This window comes from Staurois parvus, unplaced genomic scaffold, assembly GCF_062004578.1.
Source record: "Staurois parvus isolate SC_StPar_1 unplaced genomic scaffold, SC_StPar_1.0 ptg000005l, whole genome shotgun sequence".
Lineage (NCBI taxonomy): Eukaryota > Metazoa > Chordata > Amphibia > Anura > Ranidae > Staurois > Staurois parvus.
Window position 1 is genome coordinate 5,530,627 of NW_028317801.1, and position 18,481 is coordinate 5,549,107.

At 41.9% G+C, this 18,481-nt stretch overlaps 1 protein-coding gene across 1 annotated transcript in view; it reads right to left on the reverse strand.

Moving 5' to 3' along the window:
• LMBR1 (limb development membrane protein 1) overlaps positions 1-18,481 on the reverse strand; it is a 184,573-nt gene that overhangs the window by 144,909 nt on the left and 21,183 nt on the right. Inside the window, exons 2-4 of the mRNA XM_089693439.1 lie at positions 9,600-9,672; positions 6,480-6,519; positions 2,903-3,042 (exon numbers count right to left, since the gene is read on the reverse strand). Of these exons, the coding sequence (XP_089549565.1) occupies positions 2,903-3,042; positions 6,480-6,519; positions 9,600-9,672 (253 nt within the window). The remainder of the gene's footprint in view (positions 1-2,902; positions 3,043-6,479; positions 6,520-9,599; positions 9,673-18,481) is intronic.

Here is an 18,481-nt window from a genome sequence, read left to right on the forward strand (position 1 = left end):
AAATCATTCATATTTATGCTCATATGCATGTATTTATGCATATGAACATAGTAGCTAAGTGGTTAGCACTGCTCCTTGAGGACTGATGTTTATGTACAGTACATCTGTAAAGCACTGCAAAAATTGATGGTACTACAGAAGTACCCATAGGTACCACAGGTTGCATTTAATAAAGAAAAAAAAATTTTCTGTACTGAGCCTTTTCAAGCTGCAGTGTGCAAGAGACCTAACAGCAAAAATACTACTCGTGTATAACACAGCAACCACTGTTAACTGTGAAACTGCCTTGGCCAACAATCAAAGCCGACTTTTAGTTATCATGATTACTGCACACCACTGTTTAATGCATAGTAAAAACTGTGCCTTTTTTAGAACCATTTTAAAGTAAAGCTCCACCTGGGTCCTCTTTAGATCCAGCGCTGTTCCCCAAGAGCAGCATTGCTTCTCCCTCACAAGAACAGAGGCAACATTGTGTGCTGCTATGGACCCATACAGCCCAGATCTAACCCACATGTTTAATCCCATAGCAAGCTCTTGCAGACAAAAAGAAGCCAGCAGAGGCCAATTCAGGGCCACTATGTGCAAAACCATCGCACAGAGCAGGTACATATAACATGTTTATTATTTTAATAACGAAGAAAAAAGCTGAGCATTTACAATCACTAACTGTACAATTAGGGCCCAGTCATTCTGTTGCGCTGCTTTAATGTGCATTATGCCACATGATAGCCAACACATGAAGCAAGCATCATATTATACTTTGTGTACCCAAAGCACCCTTTTGCATTCATATGCGTGGGGGTAGGGGGCTTTAAAAGTAGTTTTGGGTTTGTTTTTTTTGGGGGGGGGGGGGGGGGGGGGTGTTAAAAAAAAAAAAAAAAAAAAGGTTTAACAAACAATAACTATTGCTATCATAAGGGGACAGGCTCTCCTTAGGCCTCATTCACACTGTCACTCCTGTGTTATGCCTTTGAAGTGGTCCAGGAAGTATAAACAACTTTTATGCCTCCCAGATCACTTTGTCCTGCTTTAGCTGCATTTAGTCTTGTTTACATATGTTAAGAGCACTAATCGGATTCTGGATACATATTCGCACCACAATGCATGCATATTGTGTCGCATTGCCTTTTATTGTAACACATTGCAATGCGTTGGTGTGTGTCTTACATATGTTGCTTTTGCATTGCATTTATGCACATTTGTGCACTGTTGCATGCATTTGAGCTCCTAGCATTAGACTAAGAAACAGTAGCTCATGTTGTACTTTTTTCAGCACTGGACAAATGCAACATAGCATGCTGATGTAAACAGCATTCATAAGGAACCATTTTTCTTTTGGTTTCAGCTTTTTTCCCAGTTCGGAAATGTGTTCAGAACTTTCTGGGTTCATACCATCCAGGGGAGATCAGCAAACATGTATACAAGAAACAAATCTCTGTGAATGTCAGCAGCCAGGAATAAAAAAAATGTATACAAACTCCCAGTTGCTATAGCGACCAGGAGATGGTTTTAGGGTGGCACGGCCATCAGCGATATAGTGACGATGAATGGGTTGAAGGACACCTTGTACCAAAACTACATGTCTTACATGTGAAGAAACGGTTTCCATGTCTAATTTACAGTACTATAATTACAATGGGATAAGCCATTCAGCTTGTGACATATGCAGGCTATGCCCAGTGCAAAACAATGTCTGTGCTTTATCACTTTCCTGTAATGCAAGTCTGTGGGGTGGATTTAAACTAGCGCACGCAGAATCTGGTGCAGCTGTGTATAGTAACCAATTGGATTCTAACTTCAAATAGTTCACTTAAGCTTGGACAATAAAACCAGGAAACTGATAGGTTGCTATGCAAAGCTGCACCAGATACTGCATGCTCCAGTTTTAGTAACCCCCCCCACCCCTTATATGAGTTTGAGATGAAGGCTGCCATTAGTCATCTGTCCTCCTGAAAATATAACCGGACTGTCCTCGCTCTTACTTTAGGACCCTGTTTGGGACAGACAGACTTCAGGCACAGCATACTCTTGCTTCAAAGTCATATTTCGTGAGAAAAAGTCAAGAGAAGAAAAAACAGTTACATGATTTGGCAATGTCATGTGACCAGCCTCTCCTCCTCCGCAACACTGTTCAGCATGCACTCCAGGTAACACTGCTGGCTCCACACTGTGGTCTGCCTTGAAAAATGCAGGGGAAGAGTGAACAAAACACTGTGGACCAAAATAATTTTGCAGTTAGGAATTTCTGAAGATACTTTGACTTTCCTTATTGCAGAACTGATCAGATTTCCTTACTCCGAAATATTGAAGCCAGGTGATCAAAATAACAGCCACATAACTAATATTTTGAAAAAAAAAAAAGTTAGTAATGACAGCCTCCATACTTCCTATGAAAGATTTACCTAAACATGAACTTCACCAGACCCAAGTAAAATTAAAATTTCAACACTAATAAATATCACTGTATAATAGGATGTAAAAAAAAAAAAAAAAAGAAGAAGGACATACCGCCCTGCTTCCATACCAGTAACTTGAAATGCCTGTACACGAAGAAGATTTAACACATGCGCAGACATTCCACAGGTCTCTGCCAGGTCCCAAATATGTGGCAGGGACCTGCGTCATGTCTGCACATGCATGGATTTCAGACATGCCGTAGGTCTCTGCCAGGTCCCATATACCTGGTAGAGTATCTCCAGCCAATTAAAAAAAATTGACATGTGAACATCTGATACAAAGATAGAAAACATGCATCTTTGAGCATTTATTGTATGTGTTAGTAAAAACAGAATGGATGTATACAGTTTGTCAAATGGTGTCAATGTAAATTGTGCTGCAAATTTCTATGGAGAAAGCATGGCACTTCACTAATAGTTTCATATAAATGACAACATTTACTAACCATGAATAAGAGACCCATTCAGCCATTGGATATAGTAGCTTTTAGGGAAGGACAGGAGAATCTCATTGCTGATAATGGAGAAAGGAAGAAGCAACACAGCACCAGCTGAAACTGCCAGTGTGAATGTACTCAGGAACAGTCTGGAAGAGAAACACAAGTATCGATTGGTCTAAAGGTAAATTAGGTATAGTTCATTAGAAAACTATTACTTTTAAGAACATTTACCTAAGTACGAAACAATTCAATGCAAGATTTAAAACTAAATCAAACAATCGCAGTTCTAAAATTTGCTGCTAGAGGGCACCCAAAACTCATTCTCCAGTGACCAAATGTAATCAAGACTAAAATCAAGTTCAGGCTAGAAAGATGTGTGCCTTTCCCTTGCAGGATTCATTGCATTTCACATAAAATATTAGAAATGAGAAAAACTGGATTTTTGTACTTACTGTAAAATCCTTTTCCAGGAGTCCAGTGAGGGGCTCAAAGTCTTAAATCTCCAAATTATAGTGCTGCCTACAGGAGGAATATACATTTGCAACAAAAAACGGCAGGCCAGTCCAGTCCAGGATCACTCCTACTGGGACTATGACTTGTTTTTTTGCCGGTATCCTAGGAAGATGGATGTCTATTCTTTAGCTCTGCTGTTTTAAAGACTAACCTGTGATTTTCCAGCAATTTTTTTTGTTTTGTCTGCATGGGATGTACAGGTGTTCAAAGCATCCCCTGCAGACAGCCACATTGATGTCAATTTGGAAGCAATGACTGCTTGGACACAAATGCAGACCATGCGCTTTTGGGGACCCGCACCCACAAAGCTGTAAAACTGGGAGCATCAACTGTGTGTGTGACATGAATGGGAATGCCTGCATGCGGAAGAATGAACACTGCAAGAAAAAACACATCCCTCACACTGGCGTATGTTTAAGTATGTCCATGTGAATGAGGTCTAAGACTCTTTTTGTACACCACTTCTTGAGGTTTCCCCTCGGGTTTGCAGCTGTCCAGCAAAAAAAAAAAAAAAAAAAAAAAAAAGAAAAATCTGTAGGCCAGCCCAGGGTATAAGCCCTCCTACTACAAACATGCCTTAATTTTGTTGTAACGCAGTACTAAAAACATGATCATGAATACAGAGTAGGGAGAGGGTAGGACCTGACGGTCTGGCAGGGCCCACAGTGTGCATAATAGAAGCCTTACCAGGGCAGCATACCACATCTACCCGAGCTAATTCAGAGCAATGAAGACCACCAGAATGCTCCCATTTCCACTGACATACTCTCCATCTTAATTCTGCAGAGATGAGGAACAAGTTTCAGAGGAGGGAAGGCATCAAACAGGGTGTACTGATCTCACCGAGCCACTAGACTAGAGCATCCGCTGCTTCCATCAAAGGATCACTAATCCTGGATACAAACCGGTCTCATTTCTTTTTGTTGAATATAGGACTAGGAGGTCCAACTCCAGCCTCCTGCATATGTAACAGGTCCTGGAAGACATCCATGTGTAGAAATTATTCTCCCAGGTCCATACACTGTCAGCTGAGGAAATCTACCTACAACCTCCTACACCTGGACAATACAAGTCTGACAAGTTTGCAATGTGAGGTTCTGCCCTGGACAGGATTGGCTCTACCTCTCTTGCCTCAGCAAGACCTCTGTCTTCTCCCTGATGATTATGGTGATGTTATCCAACTGAAGCTGGATTTGATGGCCCTCGAGCTCATGGACTCAACACTGAAACAAAAGCCAAGTCTGTGTCCAACGTAACACTATTTCAAAAGAAAGGACTGTCTCAACTCCAGAGCCGGATGAGCCACCAAGTCAGAGATATCCTGGTCCTTGGCATCAACCGAATAGGCTTGTCCATAGACTGGTCTGTTTCACAATGACAGAATATTGTGCTACAGATGTCTGGATTGATACAGGGCACAGGAAACTGCCTCAAAAATAGGCTATCATTAGCCCCAAGATTTTTATTCAGAGAGTTGAGCAGCTCCTGAACTAAAGAGTTCAAACCTAAGAAAGAAGAGTCTCAAGCATCGGAGGACAGAACATTCTCTGGAAAGTGGGCACACACCTTCTTTCCAAGAAAGGCTTGTCTGAGCATTTGGCCGGTTAAGAATGCCAGATTTGGCCAGGAAGCCAAGCTTCAAAGGGCTCAGTGCTAAAATCGAGAAAGTGGAGAAACGAAAGAGACACTTCGACATTCAGAGAGGCAGAGGACTTTACAATCTGCTCCTTAGGATTCTTCCGCTGGAGAAGAGAAGTTCTCTTACCACAGCATCTAGAGCTGGTCCAATAATGCATTGTTTCTCAAAGGCCATGTGGATTAAGCGTTTTTACAAGACAATTCCGCATTTCAGAACATTAGCCAAGGTTACCTAGTCGCAAGGTTTCCAGTAAGTCATCCTAGATGAAATTTAATACTACAGCCATCTGCTCCACATGTTCAATGAGCAGGGCATCAACAGTAGCAGTGGCTAGATCCCTTGTAATGGATTTTGACAAGCAAGACAAGGTAAAAAGACAAAGACAGTGCCAAGAAGCACATCAAGAAAGGAAGAGAAAGGGTAGCATTCAGGCAGCAGACAGAAGAACCATCAGTAGGGCGCAATGCAAGTGTTTCCTGACCCTGGAGAGCATAATGGGGGCACAGATTACAGCATGACTGCAACAGACCCCCCCACCCCACCAGGACCAGTCCAGCAGGGTCTGGATGCAGTATGGTATAAAAGCCCAGACCATTCTGGATAGCTGCAAATCCGAGGGGAAACCTCCAAAAATGGTGTAGAGAAGAGTCTTAAGCGAAATAACAACTGAGTAAAAAAATGCTGGAAAATTCAGAGAGCTGAAGAAAGGACATCCATTCTCCTAGGATTCTAATAAAGGCATACCTGCCTGTGTCTAATGCTCCTGTAGGCAAGTAGTATAACCTGAAAGTTTAATACTTTCCGTGTCCCTCAAAATATAAAATGTCATAAAATAAAAAGTAACAATAGATTTATATCCAATTGTGAGAAAGAGGGTGAAGGAGGCAGGGCAATTTGACATGTACACTAGGGTGAAGATCTGCTTGAAAAAAAGTCTTATATGAATTTGAAACGTCAGGTCAAGTTACTGCTGTTAAGCAGTAAACGACCTGAAATTATCAACGTAGTGCTGGCTTCTGCGTATACTTCACACACAATAACAAGCACCTGCACTGGGCAACACAGTTCATCACAATGTACACTGTATTCAAATCTGTGTTTTGTGCTCCAAAGAGCAGGTACATTACTTTACACAATACACTAACCACAATTAACACATATACCCCGGAATTCATCAAATCTGTTGCTGACAGATTTTGCAAAAGTGTCTCACATGCATTTTAAAAGTGGTGTAGCATACATATAGAACACCTAGAATAAGCCGGTGACACGTCTGCAAAATCTGTCTGCACCAGAGTCTCTCTCAGTATGTCAAAAGAGAACTTGATTAGCTCCACTTTTGTGGGATACAAACTGTATTTTATATTGCCTTTGGCACATTTTAGAACTACCTGACATTGGTTCACAAGAAGGAGGAAAATGTATACGTACGAAACACGGTTGACAGTAACGTCCTCATCCTCTTGTTCATCTGTAACAAACAATTGTACGTAATGTAAAAACAAGGCTATATCACCACTCCAATAAACAGGTTAACATAAAAAAGATTCTGAGAAACCAACAGCTAAAGATATAAAATGTCACTGTGGAGTCAAGGAATCTTTGAAGAACACACAAGTTAGCACATGTGTAAATGGCTTTTCCATAGATATTAAGAGAGCAGTACACATGTGCAGGAGGGTTCATTGCCTGCTTGGGAGAATTTTTGAGTTTGTGCAGCACCATGGAGGCTGCACAGTGAAGATCGTGCTGGAGTAAGAACAGGGGTGTATAAGGCCACATTTACATGGATGACTAGCCCTGGTGCGAATGACAGCCTCAGAAGTTTGCTGAACGTTTCAATAACCAGCCGCCACAGCTAACTGTGGCTGTCTGCACAACCAGCGATTTTTTGTGGTCATCGCTGTTGGACACGCACAGTGTAGCCGCTCACAGGTGGCAAAATAAGCAGAAATTTCTGCCACTGTCATTCATACTGGTGCTAGTCGCCCTTGCAAATGTAGCCTAATACTTCAAAGCATTGTTGGGAGAAGATGCTTGACCGTAAAAAGAAAAAAAACTACAAAAAAGTACATATACGAAGAAGGAATTAAAATGTTAGACCAGATGCGATTTCTCCTGCGCTCTAGGACAAGGGTGAATAAAAAATCAATGATTTTTTTTTTTTTTTTTTTAAAATCAAAGAAATTGGATTTTTTGGATTTAAAATCTGATTTTTTTTTTAAATAAAATGCTTTTTGGAGGAAAATATATTACCATCCAAAGGTTATTCCATCATGAAATAAAGATTAGTTTTTTAATTATGTAGAATAAGGCTGTATATGTTTATTTTTTTGGTAAATAAATGCCATTAATCCATTCACAATGTCATGCTCTTCCAGGAGGTTTTTGTAAGATTATTGGGCAGTTTGTCTGCCTACAAGACATGCCTCTTCTTCACAGCAAAAATGTTATAACATGAACAGAGTTAAGAAAAAGACCTTAATCCTAACTTCTACAAACCTATGAATACAGAATCAACCCCTTCAGTGCTAAGTTTCAAGAAGTTCAGTGAATAGAAACAATATTTTTCTGATTGTTTGGAGTGGAATAGATCTGCACAAGAAGAAAGTGAAACTAAGTGTGAGGAGGAAGGGGCCGACAGTCTACGTTTCTTAAAATATATATATTTTGTTTAGCTAAATTAGTTAACAAACATGGATGTTTGTTTAAGCAAATAACATATGCTGTAATGTTATTGTTTCAGATGAATAAATCTATTTAAAATTGTTATTATTAAGGTAATGATTATTTTTCTCCTTCCTAAGTACAACAGAAAAGTTGTCCAAATATGAATGATTAACCTATTAAACTGGGGATAAAAAACTAATGAAAAGTTGTTATTCTAAAAATCTTCATCTACTTGCATATTAAAGTTATACCAGCAAATTAGTCTTTATGTAGAAAACTATGATTTAAATCAAGGCTTACTGACTAGTGATTTAAATCAGTTTGATTTAAATCAAATCCACCCTGTCTAGAACCCAGGCCGGTGGCGAGTAGATGGAACCAAAACCAGAAAAAGGCAACCACCAGTGTATTAAAGGTTGTGCAGCTCCAAACACGGCTGGGGATGCCCGACCAATACTGCAAAGTGAAACAAAAACGAGAAGCGCACCAACCTTGCGCATTACCTCAGTGACCAAATTTAATAATTAAAGAATGGTACTCACAAACAGCAAATAAAACCAGGCATGTAGTCCTCGAAGGGACTTGAGAGATAAAGAGCCAGCGCGAATCCCATCATGGGGGTAGACACTCAGTACAGCTGACGCGTTTCAAAGGCCATGCCTTCTTCATCAGAGCTCTGATACAGTGCTCACCAGATTGCTGCCATCGTGACTCCATATATGGAAATGCAACAAGCACTAGTGACCTGTATCCAAGTTATATAGGTCCTGGTGTCAAGGTGAGCGGCAGTCCTTATGTCTTGGTGGTTGTGTTGGACGGGTGAAGCACTAAATTTAAGACTTGGATCACTGAAGCATACGTCAATTATGAACTTTTTTATGAACACATGATTATTTGAGTATCTGTTGAGTAGCGCATTACTTTAATCACATTTTTTACTGTTCAGAGTGTGGGATCACTTTTGAGTGGGTGCAGCTACACTAAGCATTTAGTGAGTTTTAATATTATTTAGTAGCACACATTGTCATTGTTTGTATAAATCATTTTACTGGCAGGATTCTACAAAATCTAACTCTTTTTCAAGCAGTAAAAATAAAACGTATCTGGTGCCTGTTTTCCTGTAAAAATTACCAAGCCCCAGTTAAGGGGTAGTGTGGTTTGCTTTCAAAATGTATTAGCAGTTTTGTGAATCACTAAAGCGGTTTTGGACTACTTTATGAATTTGGTCTGTTGTTCCTCCTGTTGACTTATGCTCTGCTGCTTTAGCAGGTTAATGTGACCAACTGCCTGGACCATCACACAAGTAGTCGGCACTGGAAGGAGCATGGACCAACAAAAAAAAAAAGGGAAGAAGGAAAGTAATCTAACCTATTTCCTATTTCACGTTATCCATCCTAGCAAGACTGTTAGAACTGCTTTATGGCAAAATATGAGCACTTTAAACATGAGCTTGATTTATAGCAGATGACAGGTAAATCTTGGTTATGTGAAGAATTTCTTGTATTGAACACGCTGGAAAAAGCCGTTAAGCAGAAATGAATGATCATCTACCTCTCAGCAATATGAAAATGGATATTAGTCTCCTGCTTACTTTCAGTACCATGCAGATGTGCAACACGACAAAGTCCTAATTAGGACAAGATTCCTAAATGACACAAGCACTGGAAATACTCAGAAGGAACATGTCTATATATCAGACTAAAGGATGACAGCAAACAGAACAAGAAAAAAAAAACAGTACCTATAACAGTGACATTACTAGTACACTGTACAGAGGGTCAATGGAGGAAGGAATGCCATTGGAAATAATTTCTAAAAGTCATTTTATTTTCAATTAAACATATTTATGCCATAAATAGAAAATAACAGCAGAAAGCTTACCTGCTTTTCTTTTGTACCGTGAGATGATGAAGTACGACACAATGTATAAAATAGCAAACATAAGAAAGCAGATCTATAAGAAAGAAGAAAAAAAAAAAAGTTTAAAAGATCCTGTCAAATAACAGATTTTGCTCAAAGTAAACCTGTAGTGGTTTTTTACTGTAATACATGCTGGCACTCATAACAGGCCTCTACATATCCCATCTTGAGTTTTCTCCAATTTCCCAGCAGCTGCAAAACCAAGGCTATTACACACATAACTTCAACTTGGAAATCAAAATTGTAGCCCACTCTCTACCACAGTCAAAATGTGGGGGATGTCAGAGATCAAACCTGTTGGATGAAGTCAGTATTTGCATACTTAAAACAGTTGTGAACAAAACTACTGTATGTTATAGACCATTCTTTCTCAACCAGGGTTTGTAGAACCCAATGGTTCCTCCAGAGGTCACCAGGGGTTCCTTGAGATGTGGCTGATTGACTTTACATTTGGTAATGCCTGCTTAATTCCAGAGTCCAAAGCTATTTGGCACAGCCACTGACATGCTGCCGATAATCCTTTCAGCCATCTGTAAAGGTGGCATTCTAAACACCATTGTAAGGGTGGCATTATTCCCTGACCTCTAAAATGAATTGCTGCATGGGTTCCCCAAGACCTCAAAATTATTTTGACGGTATAGACACGAATACAAATATAACCATGCAAGTACCATAACTTATTTTGTTTAGTTTCAGAAATCTTTTAAACAGTACCTTTTTTTAAAAGGTTAAAAACATTCTGTCATGTGACCATGTACAGTGCATTCATAACGTATTCAGACCCCTTCACTTTTTTCAAATTTAAATGTTGCAACCCAATACTACAGGTGTTTAATTTTTTTTCATATTCATCTACACTCAGTACCCCACAATGACAAAAAAAAAAACAGAATCTGAGAAAAAAAAGAAGGTTGCAAATTTAGGAACAAGGAAAAAAACTGAAATATCCCATTGGCATAAGTATTCAGACTCTTTTCAACAACACCTGAAATTTCGCTCAGGTGCCTCACATTTCTCTTAATCGATCCCGAGCCATTTCCATATCCTGACTGGTGTCCATCTGTGATAAATTAAATTGATTGGACATGATTTGGAAAGGCACACCCCTCTTTGTAAAAGGCCTCTATAATTAAGAGTTGGTCTTAATTACCTCCAGTTTCATTATCTATGAACTGGAAGGTATCCATTTTTCAACTTGGTGCAGTAATAGAACCAAAGTGGTGCTATTAACCACTTCCATACTGGGCAGTTTAACCCCCTTCCTGCCCAGGCCAATTTTCAGGTTTCAGCGCTCTCACACTTTGAATGACAATTGTGCGGTCATGCAACACTGTACCCAAACTAAATTTTTATCATTTTGTTCACACAACTAGAGCTTTCTTTTGGTGGTATTTAATCACCACTGGGGTTTTTATTTTTTGCTAAATTAACAAAAAAAGACCGAAAATTTTGAAAAAAAAAAAAAAACCCTTTTTACTTTGTTTCTGTTATAAAGGTTTGCAAATAAAAAATAGTTGTTCTTCATAAATTCAGGCCAATATGTATTCTTACACATTTATTTGGTGAAAATAACCCAAATCAGTATTTATTATTTAGTCTGAAGGAAAGTTATAGAGTTCACAATCTATGGGATATATCTAAAAATTGATCGATCCTGAAGTACTGACAGCCAGTCTAATTTCTTGATGCCCAAAAATGTCAGAACAGTACAGATATCCCCCAAATGACCCCTTTTTGCAAAGTAGACAGTCCTACGTATATATTTTTTTTAAGTAATTTTGTCATAATTTTTTGGAAAATTAAGAAATTTAAAAAAAAAAAATGTACTTTATTACATTTTTTTCTCTTTAAGATTTTCTTTTCATATTACACTATGAGACAATAGGTGAATATAATGGCGCCTATAGAAAAGGTATTAATGGATCACTCTCCAATCTACCAGCTGCAAATTCCACCCTATAATAATAAAGTGTATGACCAAAGAAACAGAAATAATTTGCGCTAGTAAATAAATACAAATGAATACCCCAAAAACAATTATAAATATAAAACATAAATAAATGTGTCCAAAATAATGTGTAAAAATCAATAATGTCCAAAGGTGAAGAAAAATGTGACAATCCACCACCATATATACTAAATAAACTCACCAGAGCTGAATGCTGATGATAAATCAGCATAAAACGCTAATTGCTCTGGAAGCGATGGTCAGCAGGATGTTGAGCCACTAGTAGATTGATCTCCAGGGGGTGATAATCTGCAGAAGCCAGCTCAAAAAAACAACGATGTAAAGGAAGCAATGATCTATAATCGAATATACCACTAAGGACATCCACTTCTCCTAGACTCCACCATATCCATATCCAAAGGGTATTAGGCCCGACACTTGGAAAAGAACAACAGCTTCATAGAGCAGTACCTTTTAAAACAACTTCATTTATTATGCACTCATCGCACTTAACTCAAAAGGTGTCCCAGCCGACAACAGCATTAACAGCAATAAAATACAATGGACGAACCAAGCCACTTAGCACATGCGCAGTAGACCTCTGGGAAACGTAATGATGTCACATCGATCAAAACCCCGCCCTACGCGTTTCCTCATCCGCTGATCGATGTGACGTCATTACGTTTCCCAGCGGTCTACTGCGCATGTGCTGAGTGGCTGGGTTCGTCCATTGTATTTTAATGCGGTTAACGCTGGTCTGGCCTAATACCCTTTGGATATGGATATGGTGGAGTCTAGGAGAAGTGGATGTCCTTAGTGGTATATTCGATTATAGAGCATTGCTTCCTTTACATAGTCGTTTTTTTTGAGCTGGCTTCCGCAGATTATCACCCCCTGGAGATCAATCTACTAGTGGCTCAACATCCTGCTGACCATCGCTCCCAGAGCAATTAGCGTTTTATGCTGATTTATATGGTGGTGGATTGTCACATTTTTCTTCACCTTTGGACTTTATTGATTTTTACACATTATTTTGGACATTTTTTTGGACACTTATTTATGTTTATATTTATAATTGATTTTGGGGAATTCATTTGTATTTATTTACTAGCGTAAATTATTTGTTTCTTTTTTTTATATTACACTATGATCAAAGTAGTATAATGTTACCCTAGTAACATTGTACTACTTTGGGGAAGCGATCAGTATTTTTTTTTTTTTAACACAATTTCTTTGTTATAAGCAAGCATTTAACTGAAGTAAAGCAATTCATTCAGGTCTTTTTGTTGTGATTAGGTGTGATTAGCTGTGGCCAATCACATGACACAGATAGGCTGTGATTGGCCCAGCCTGTGCATGTGATCATTCACAACTAGACACACTTGTATTACAATAGATGACATGAAAAGAAGCCATCCATTGTTTACAACTTTCATGTGACCTGCTGTGATTGGTCACAGCAAGTCCCATAATACTGGCAACAGGCCTGTACACAAATCTATCATTGGCTGTGTCCGAGGTACACAGCAGGTGACATCTCACAGCAGTGCGGCCCCGGGGGCACGGGCAAGGCATGATCCGGGAAGGATGTCATATGACGCCCACCCGGATCGATGAGAGTCCCACTCGGCCGTCATTTTCCGATTGGCCTGGCTGGAAGTGGTTAAAGTGGAACTTTAATCAGAAAATTAATGTTCTGCTAGATCACCACAGGCTTACCCCTTGTGCAGGTTTAGCTATGTAAAACATTAAAAATAAGTGCCTATGGGGCACGTCCAAGATGGCAATCGGAGTGGCCACATAGAAGAGAGCTCTGCCGCCTCGGAGCTTTAATCCGCCTTCATCCTGGGGGTAGCAGGCTCCTACCACCACAAGAGAGCCCTGCGGACTTGCCCTGCTGCATAGAGAGATAGAGGGGAATCGGGTTGGTTTGACACCCCCCCCCTTGGAGGATCGTGGCCTCCAAGTGGATCGGATCCATCCTGGGTGCTGCTGCCCTGCTGTCTGGAAGCCTGGAGTGGTGACCTACTGTCAGGGGGAGGATGGTGCCATCCACTGGACCCTAAATCTGGCTTCGGGGACTTGTGGCCTGCCGGGACCCACATTCTGGGAAGCTTGTGCACCCATCCCTGGGGTGGCGCGGCTTGGCCTCGTCCGGGTATCTGGGAAGAGGTGGCTGCTGACTGGGGAGGGGGGACATCTGAGTGATCTGTGGAACCTCCCCCTCCCACCGAGGATCTGGCAGGTGGCGCTCTGCACCTGGGCCAAGCCTGGCTCCTGTATCGAGCTTAGGATCCTGCAGGGGTCCACACCTGTGTGGTACAGGTCTCAGACTTGAGTGAGGGGTTTCAAAACCTGCTTACGGTTTTTATCTCCCCTTCCCCTCAAAGTTATAGTGTCCTGAAGTACCACGGATAGGGCGATTGTCTCCTGCATGAGTTCAGCTTCGTTTATACTTATTCAGTCATATGTGAGGGCCGTGGGGGCCCATTACTCGCATTCTGAGCCAATTGTTATAGTAACCATTTTTTTTCTGCCGGTGAGAATGAGTTTTGGGGATGACTAGAGACAAACCTTCGACTGCTGACAGAAGATCGGAAACTACACAAGCTGCAAAAACCAGTCGGCCCTCAGGGACTAAAACAGGCACCACCATGACTGCATCCCCCTCCCAGGAGCCCAACCCACCTGCTGCACCCGGAGACTTTAATTCTCTCATGACAGCGATAACCAATTGTCAGACGGTGCTCACCACAAAAATAGAATACCTGCAGACTGATATAGGACTGATCCGGAGGGATCTTGGCACATTCTGGGGCCGAGTGACAGCGGTCGAGCAACACGTCAGCGATGTCGAAGACATCGTCTGCGACTATTCAGCAGAGATACATACAATGCTGGTTGAGGTCAAATTCCTTGGACACCAGAGCAGAGGATGCAGAGAATCGCAGTAGGCGCAACAACCTCTGTGTGGTGGATCTTCCTGAGGGGGCAGAGGGCGACGATCAGCCTTGGTTTACCGAGAATCTCCTTCTCTCCTTGCTGCCTCGAGTCACCTTCTCTAGCTTCTTTGTGGTTGAGAGGGCCCATCAAATGCCAACAGCTCAGGGCCCACCTGGCTCACCACCCCACACTTTTGTTTTTAAGCTGCTCAACTACCGTGATCGAGATCAGACGCTGAGGGCGGCCAGGGCCCAGGGGGAATTGCGCTATGAAAACCGCAAGTTGATGGTGTACCCTGACTACTCGGTGGATACCCAACGGCAACGCCGATCCTTTGATGCTGTTAAGGCCAATTGCATGCAAAAGGCCTTATCTATGGCATGCTGTTCCCTGCAAAGAGTTGAAGATGGTGAAAACACATGCTTTTTCACTGTTCCTGAGGAGGCATCTTCCTGGTTGGAAACCCTACGACCTCAGCGCTAATCTTGCTATACTAATGGAAGATTAGGCAATTTGCTACCTCTGCCACAGTTTACATATTGAATTGGGACTCCTGGATCATCTGTTTCTCAAGTTATAACTTAAGCTAGCACCCTCGGCGATAGCAGAGTGATCTGCCCCATTAAATATGAGTCGGCATCTCTACAACAGGTGCGCTCTTTTGACTTGCTCTATGTACTCGCTCCACGGACATCCCTACAGCCTGTTACCGGTTTTTGTTCAGGGAAATAGGACTCTACCGGATTTGGGGGGGGAAAGGTCAGGGGTTGTGTTTTTTTGGGAGTTTTTAGTCCTTTTCCTTTGTTGCAAGGTACATTTGATATCTTCTGCAGTTCAGTCTGTGCATGGTATCAAGCAAATATACTGATTTTTCTGCTGCATATTTTACAGTTCTATGTTTTCTTCCCGGCGACAACTGTGTTTTCAAATACTTATTTTATGTCGCCTCATGATTTGAAATGTATCTCCTGGAACGTGAGGGGCTTCGAAACATTCCTTGCTCTTCCAATTTCTCAAATCCTATAATCCACATATTTGCATTTTGCAAGAAACCCACGTAACGGGCTGTAGAATATTGAATCTAAAGAGAGCTTGGGTTGGTCACTATTAAAATTCCACATATTCTTCTTATGCTCGAGGTGTCAGTGTCCTGATACACAAATCATTGCCGTTCACTTTCCTCCATCTCAGGCTGAATCCCGAGAGTAAATACGTTATGATTCATGCAATGATCAACTGCTTTGAAATGGTAATTGTTGGACTATCTTCCGCACGCTCGTTTGGCTGCCTTAGTCCCGCTCCTGGCCTCATATCCCACATACCATGTTGTTCTTGCTGGTGATTTTAATCTTACTTCAGACCCTAGTGTTGACAACTTATACCCAGATGCCAGCAGGGAGTAGGAATTGGCAAGGTGGGTGGGGCTTTACCAGTTTATGGATGAATGGGAGGTGGAAAAATCCTGAGACCAGGGCCCATACCTGTCCCTTGGCATCACACAAAACATTGTCTAGAATTGATCTTTGTTATGTAACACCTACGCCTTTGGCGAGGATTCAGATTTCCATCCTTCCACGAGGGATTTGTGATCATGCTCTACTTATTAGCTTGAGTATCAATGATGCCCCCGGGGGAAAAACTCTGAAGGTTATCTCGGTACTGAATTACTGATCCTGATCTAGAACCCACTATATGGAAGGCATTGCAGCAATATTGGGACTTTAATGAGGATACTGCAGCGCCTCATACTACTTGGGAGGCTTGTAAGGCTACCCTTAGGGGACAGTATTGGATCTCAGGGGTTGCAGGTTAGACGGTGGGTGGAAGTGGATTTGGTGGACCAGAGGGTGCAGAAAGCTGAATCCAATTATGTGCTCAACCCAGATTCTATTACTCACCACAACTTACAGCTAGCTACTAGCGAGGCTTTAATTGTTACGCACGGAAACCTCCAGGAAGGCGATGCTCCATCAAAAGCAGCTTATTTCTGAACAAGGAGATAAAGCAGGCCGCCTATTGGCTTGGATGGCTAGAGAACAATCTGCCATATCCAATATTGCCCTTGTACAGACTGAGGACAGTTTCAGGATCCTTGATCCAATCTCAATCAACCCTTGTTTTGCTGACTATTACGCAAGTTTATACTCCTCCAAGGCTGCCTACAAGCCACAGGATTTGTCCTGTTACTTGGATAGTGTTAACCTGCTGTCTCTCTCCCTGGCCCAGAAAGGGCAGTTGGAGGCGCAGATTTCCTTGGAGGAGATCCAGCAGGCGACTGACGCTCTCCAATCCAGCAAAACGCCAGAATCCGGATAACTTTCCAATTGAACTCTATAAAATATACCTTAAACAATTGGCTCCCCGCTTTCACTCTTTATTGCACTGCTTGAGACAGGAACCTTGCCTTCTGATATGCTCCAGGTGTTGATAGTGGTGATCTTGAAGCCAGGAAAGGACCCGGCCTACTGCCCCTCCTATCGACCGATCTCCCTGTTGAACACTGATGCGAAAATACTCGCTAAAGTGCTTGCTAGGAGACTATGCTCGGTTATCTCTACAGTAATACACCATGACCAGACGGGTCTTATGCCGGGTAAGGGCACTGACATTAACATACAGAGACTGTTCACTCACATTTCTGCGGCCCGTAACAGTGATGACCCTGGAGTGGTGCTATCCCTGGACGCCGAAAAAGCCTTTGATTCAGTCGAGTGGGAATATCTATGGCAGACTTTGCGACTCTTTGGGTTTGGCCCCAACTTCATCTCTTGGATCAGATGCCTGTACAGTGTGCCACTTGCGAAAGTACGTACTAATCATATTCTCTCTTTCTCCCCATTTTGCTCTCCATAGGGGCACTCGGTAGGGTTGTCCGCTTTCGCCTGTTTACCCTGGCAATCAAGCCTTTGGCCGGCCTGATCCGATCTTCCAAGTCCTTGCATGGGCTACCGGTGGGCAACAGGGAGGATAGCATTTCCGTGTATGCGGACTGCACTCTCATATATTTGAAAGACTAATTCATTTCAGAGCGGCACTGAGCCTTATTGATCACTTCGGTAGATACTCCGAGATACGCATAAATTGGGAGAAGTCATTCTTGTTTTCTCTTACGCCAGGACCCTTGCCTAACATTTCCTTTGCCCCTATTAGATTGGTCACTCAATTTAAAATACTTGGGTGTGACAGTGCAGCATGACTTGTCAAAATACCTAGCGGACAACCTTCATCTCCTCCTACAACAGTTGCAGACTAGATGTACGGCTTGGTCTTCCCTTCCTATAAGCACCATAGGCCGAGTTAATCTTTTTAAAATGGTATTTCTACCCAAGTTAATCTATTTTTTTCGACATACGCCGGTACAAATCCCGCAGTTCTTTTTTCGTCGAGTGAATGGGGATGTCTCTGTGTTTATTTGGGCTGGAAAGACCCCTAGAATTTCCCACTCTACTCTGCATTTACCCATTAATCGCAGCAGCCTAGCACTTCCTAAACTGCTTCTATATTATTGGGCTGCTGTTTTAGTCATGGTGCGCTGGTGGATCTCCCAGCCTAGGGATAATGCTGCGGCGATCCTGGAGGAGGCAATATTGGGCTCATATACAGAACTTCATAGCTTAGTTCATAGAGGTCCGAAATCCATCTTGGCCATTACTCTGCCCATGCTGACGACTCTGAGGGTGTGGAGACAGGCTAAAGTTCAATTTCGTGTAAATAACTTCTACTCCCCTCATACGCCGATTTGGGGCAATCCAACCCTTCCCCATCTGCACATGATACCGGATCCTGTAGTGTGGGCAGGCAAATGCCATTAAAATGCTGCATCATATTATGCCTGATGGCACCCTGCTCTCCTGTGATGAACTCAAACGCAATCATGGCTTATCTAAACGGATGTTCTTCCAGTTTTTACAATTGCGTCATACAGTGGCCACTCAGTTTCCTTCCCCCCCCT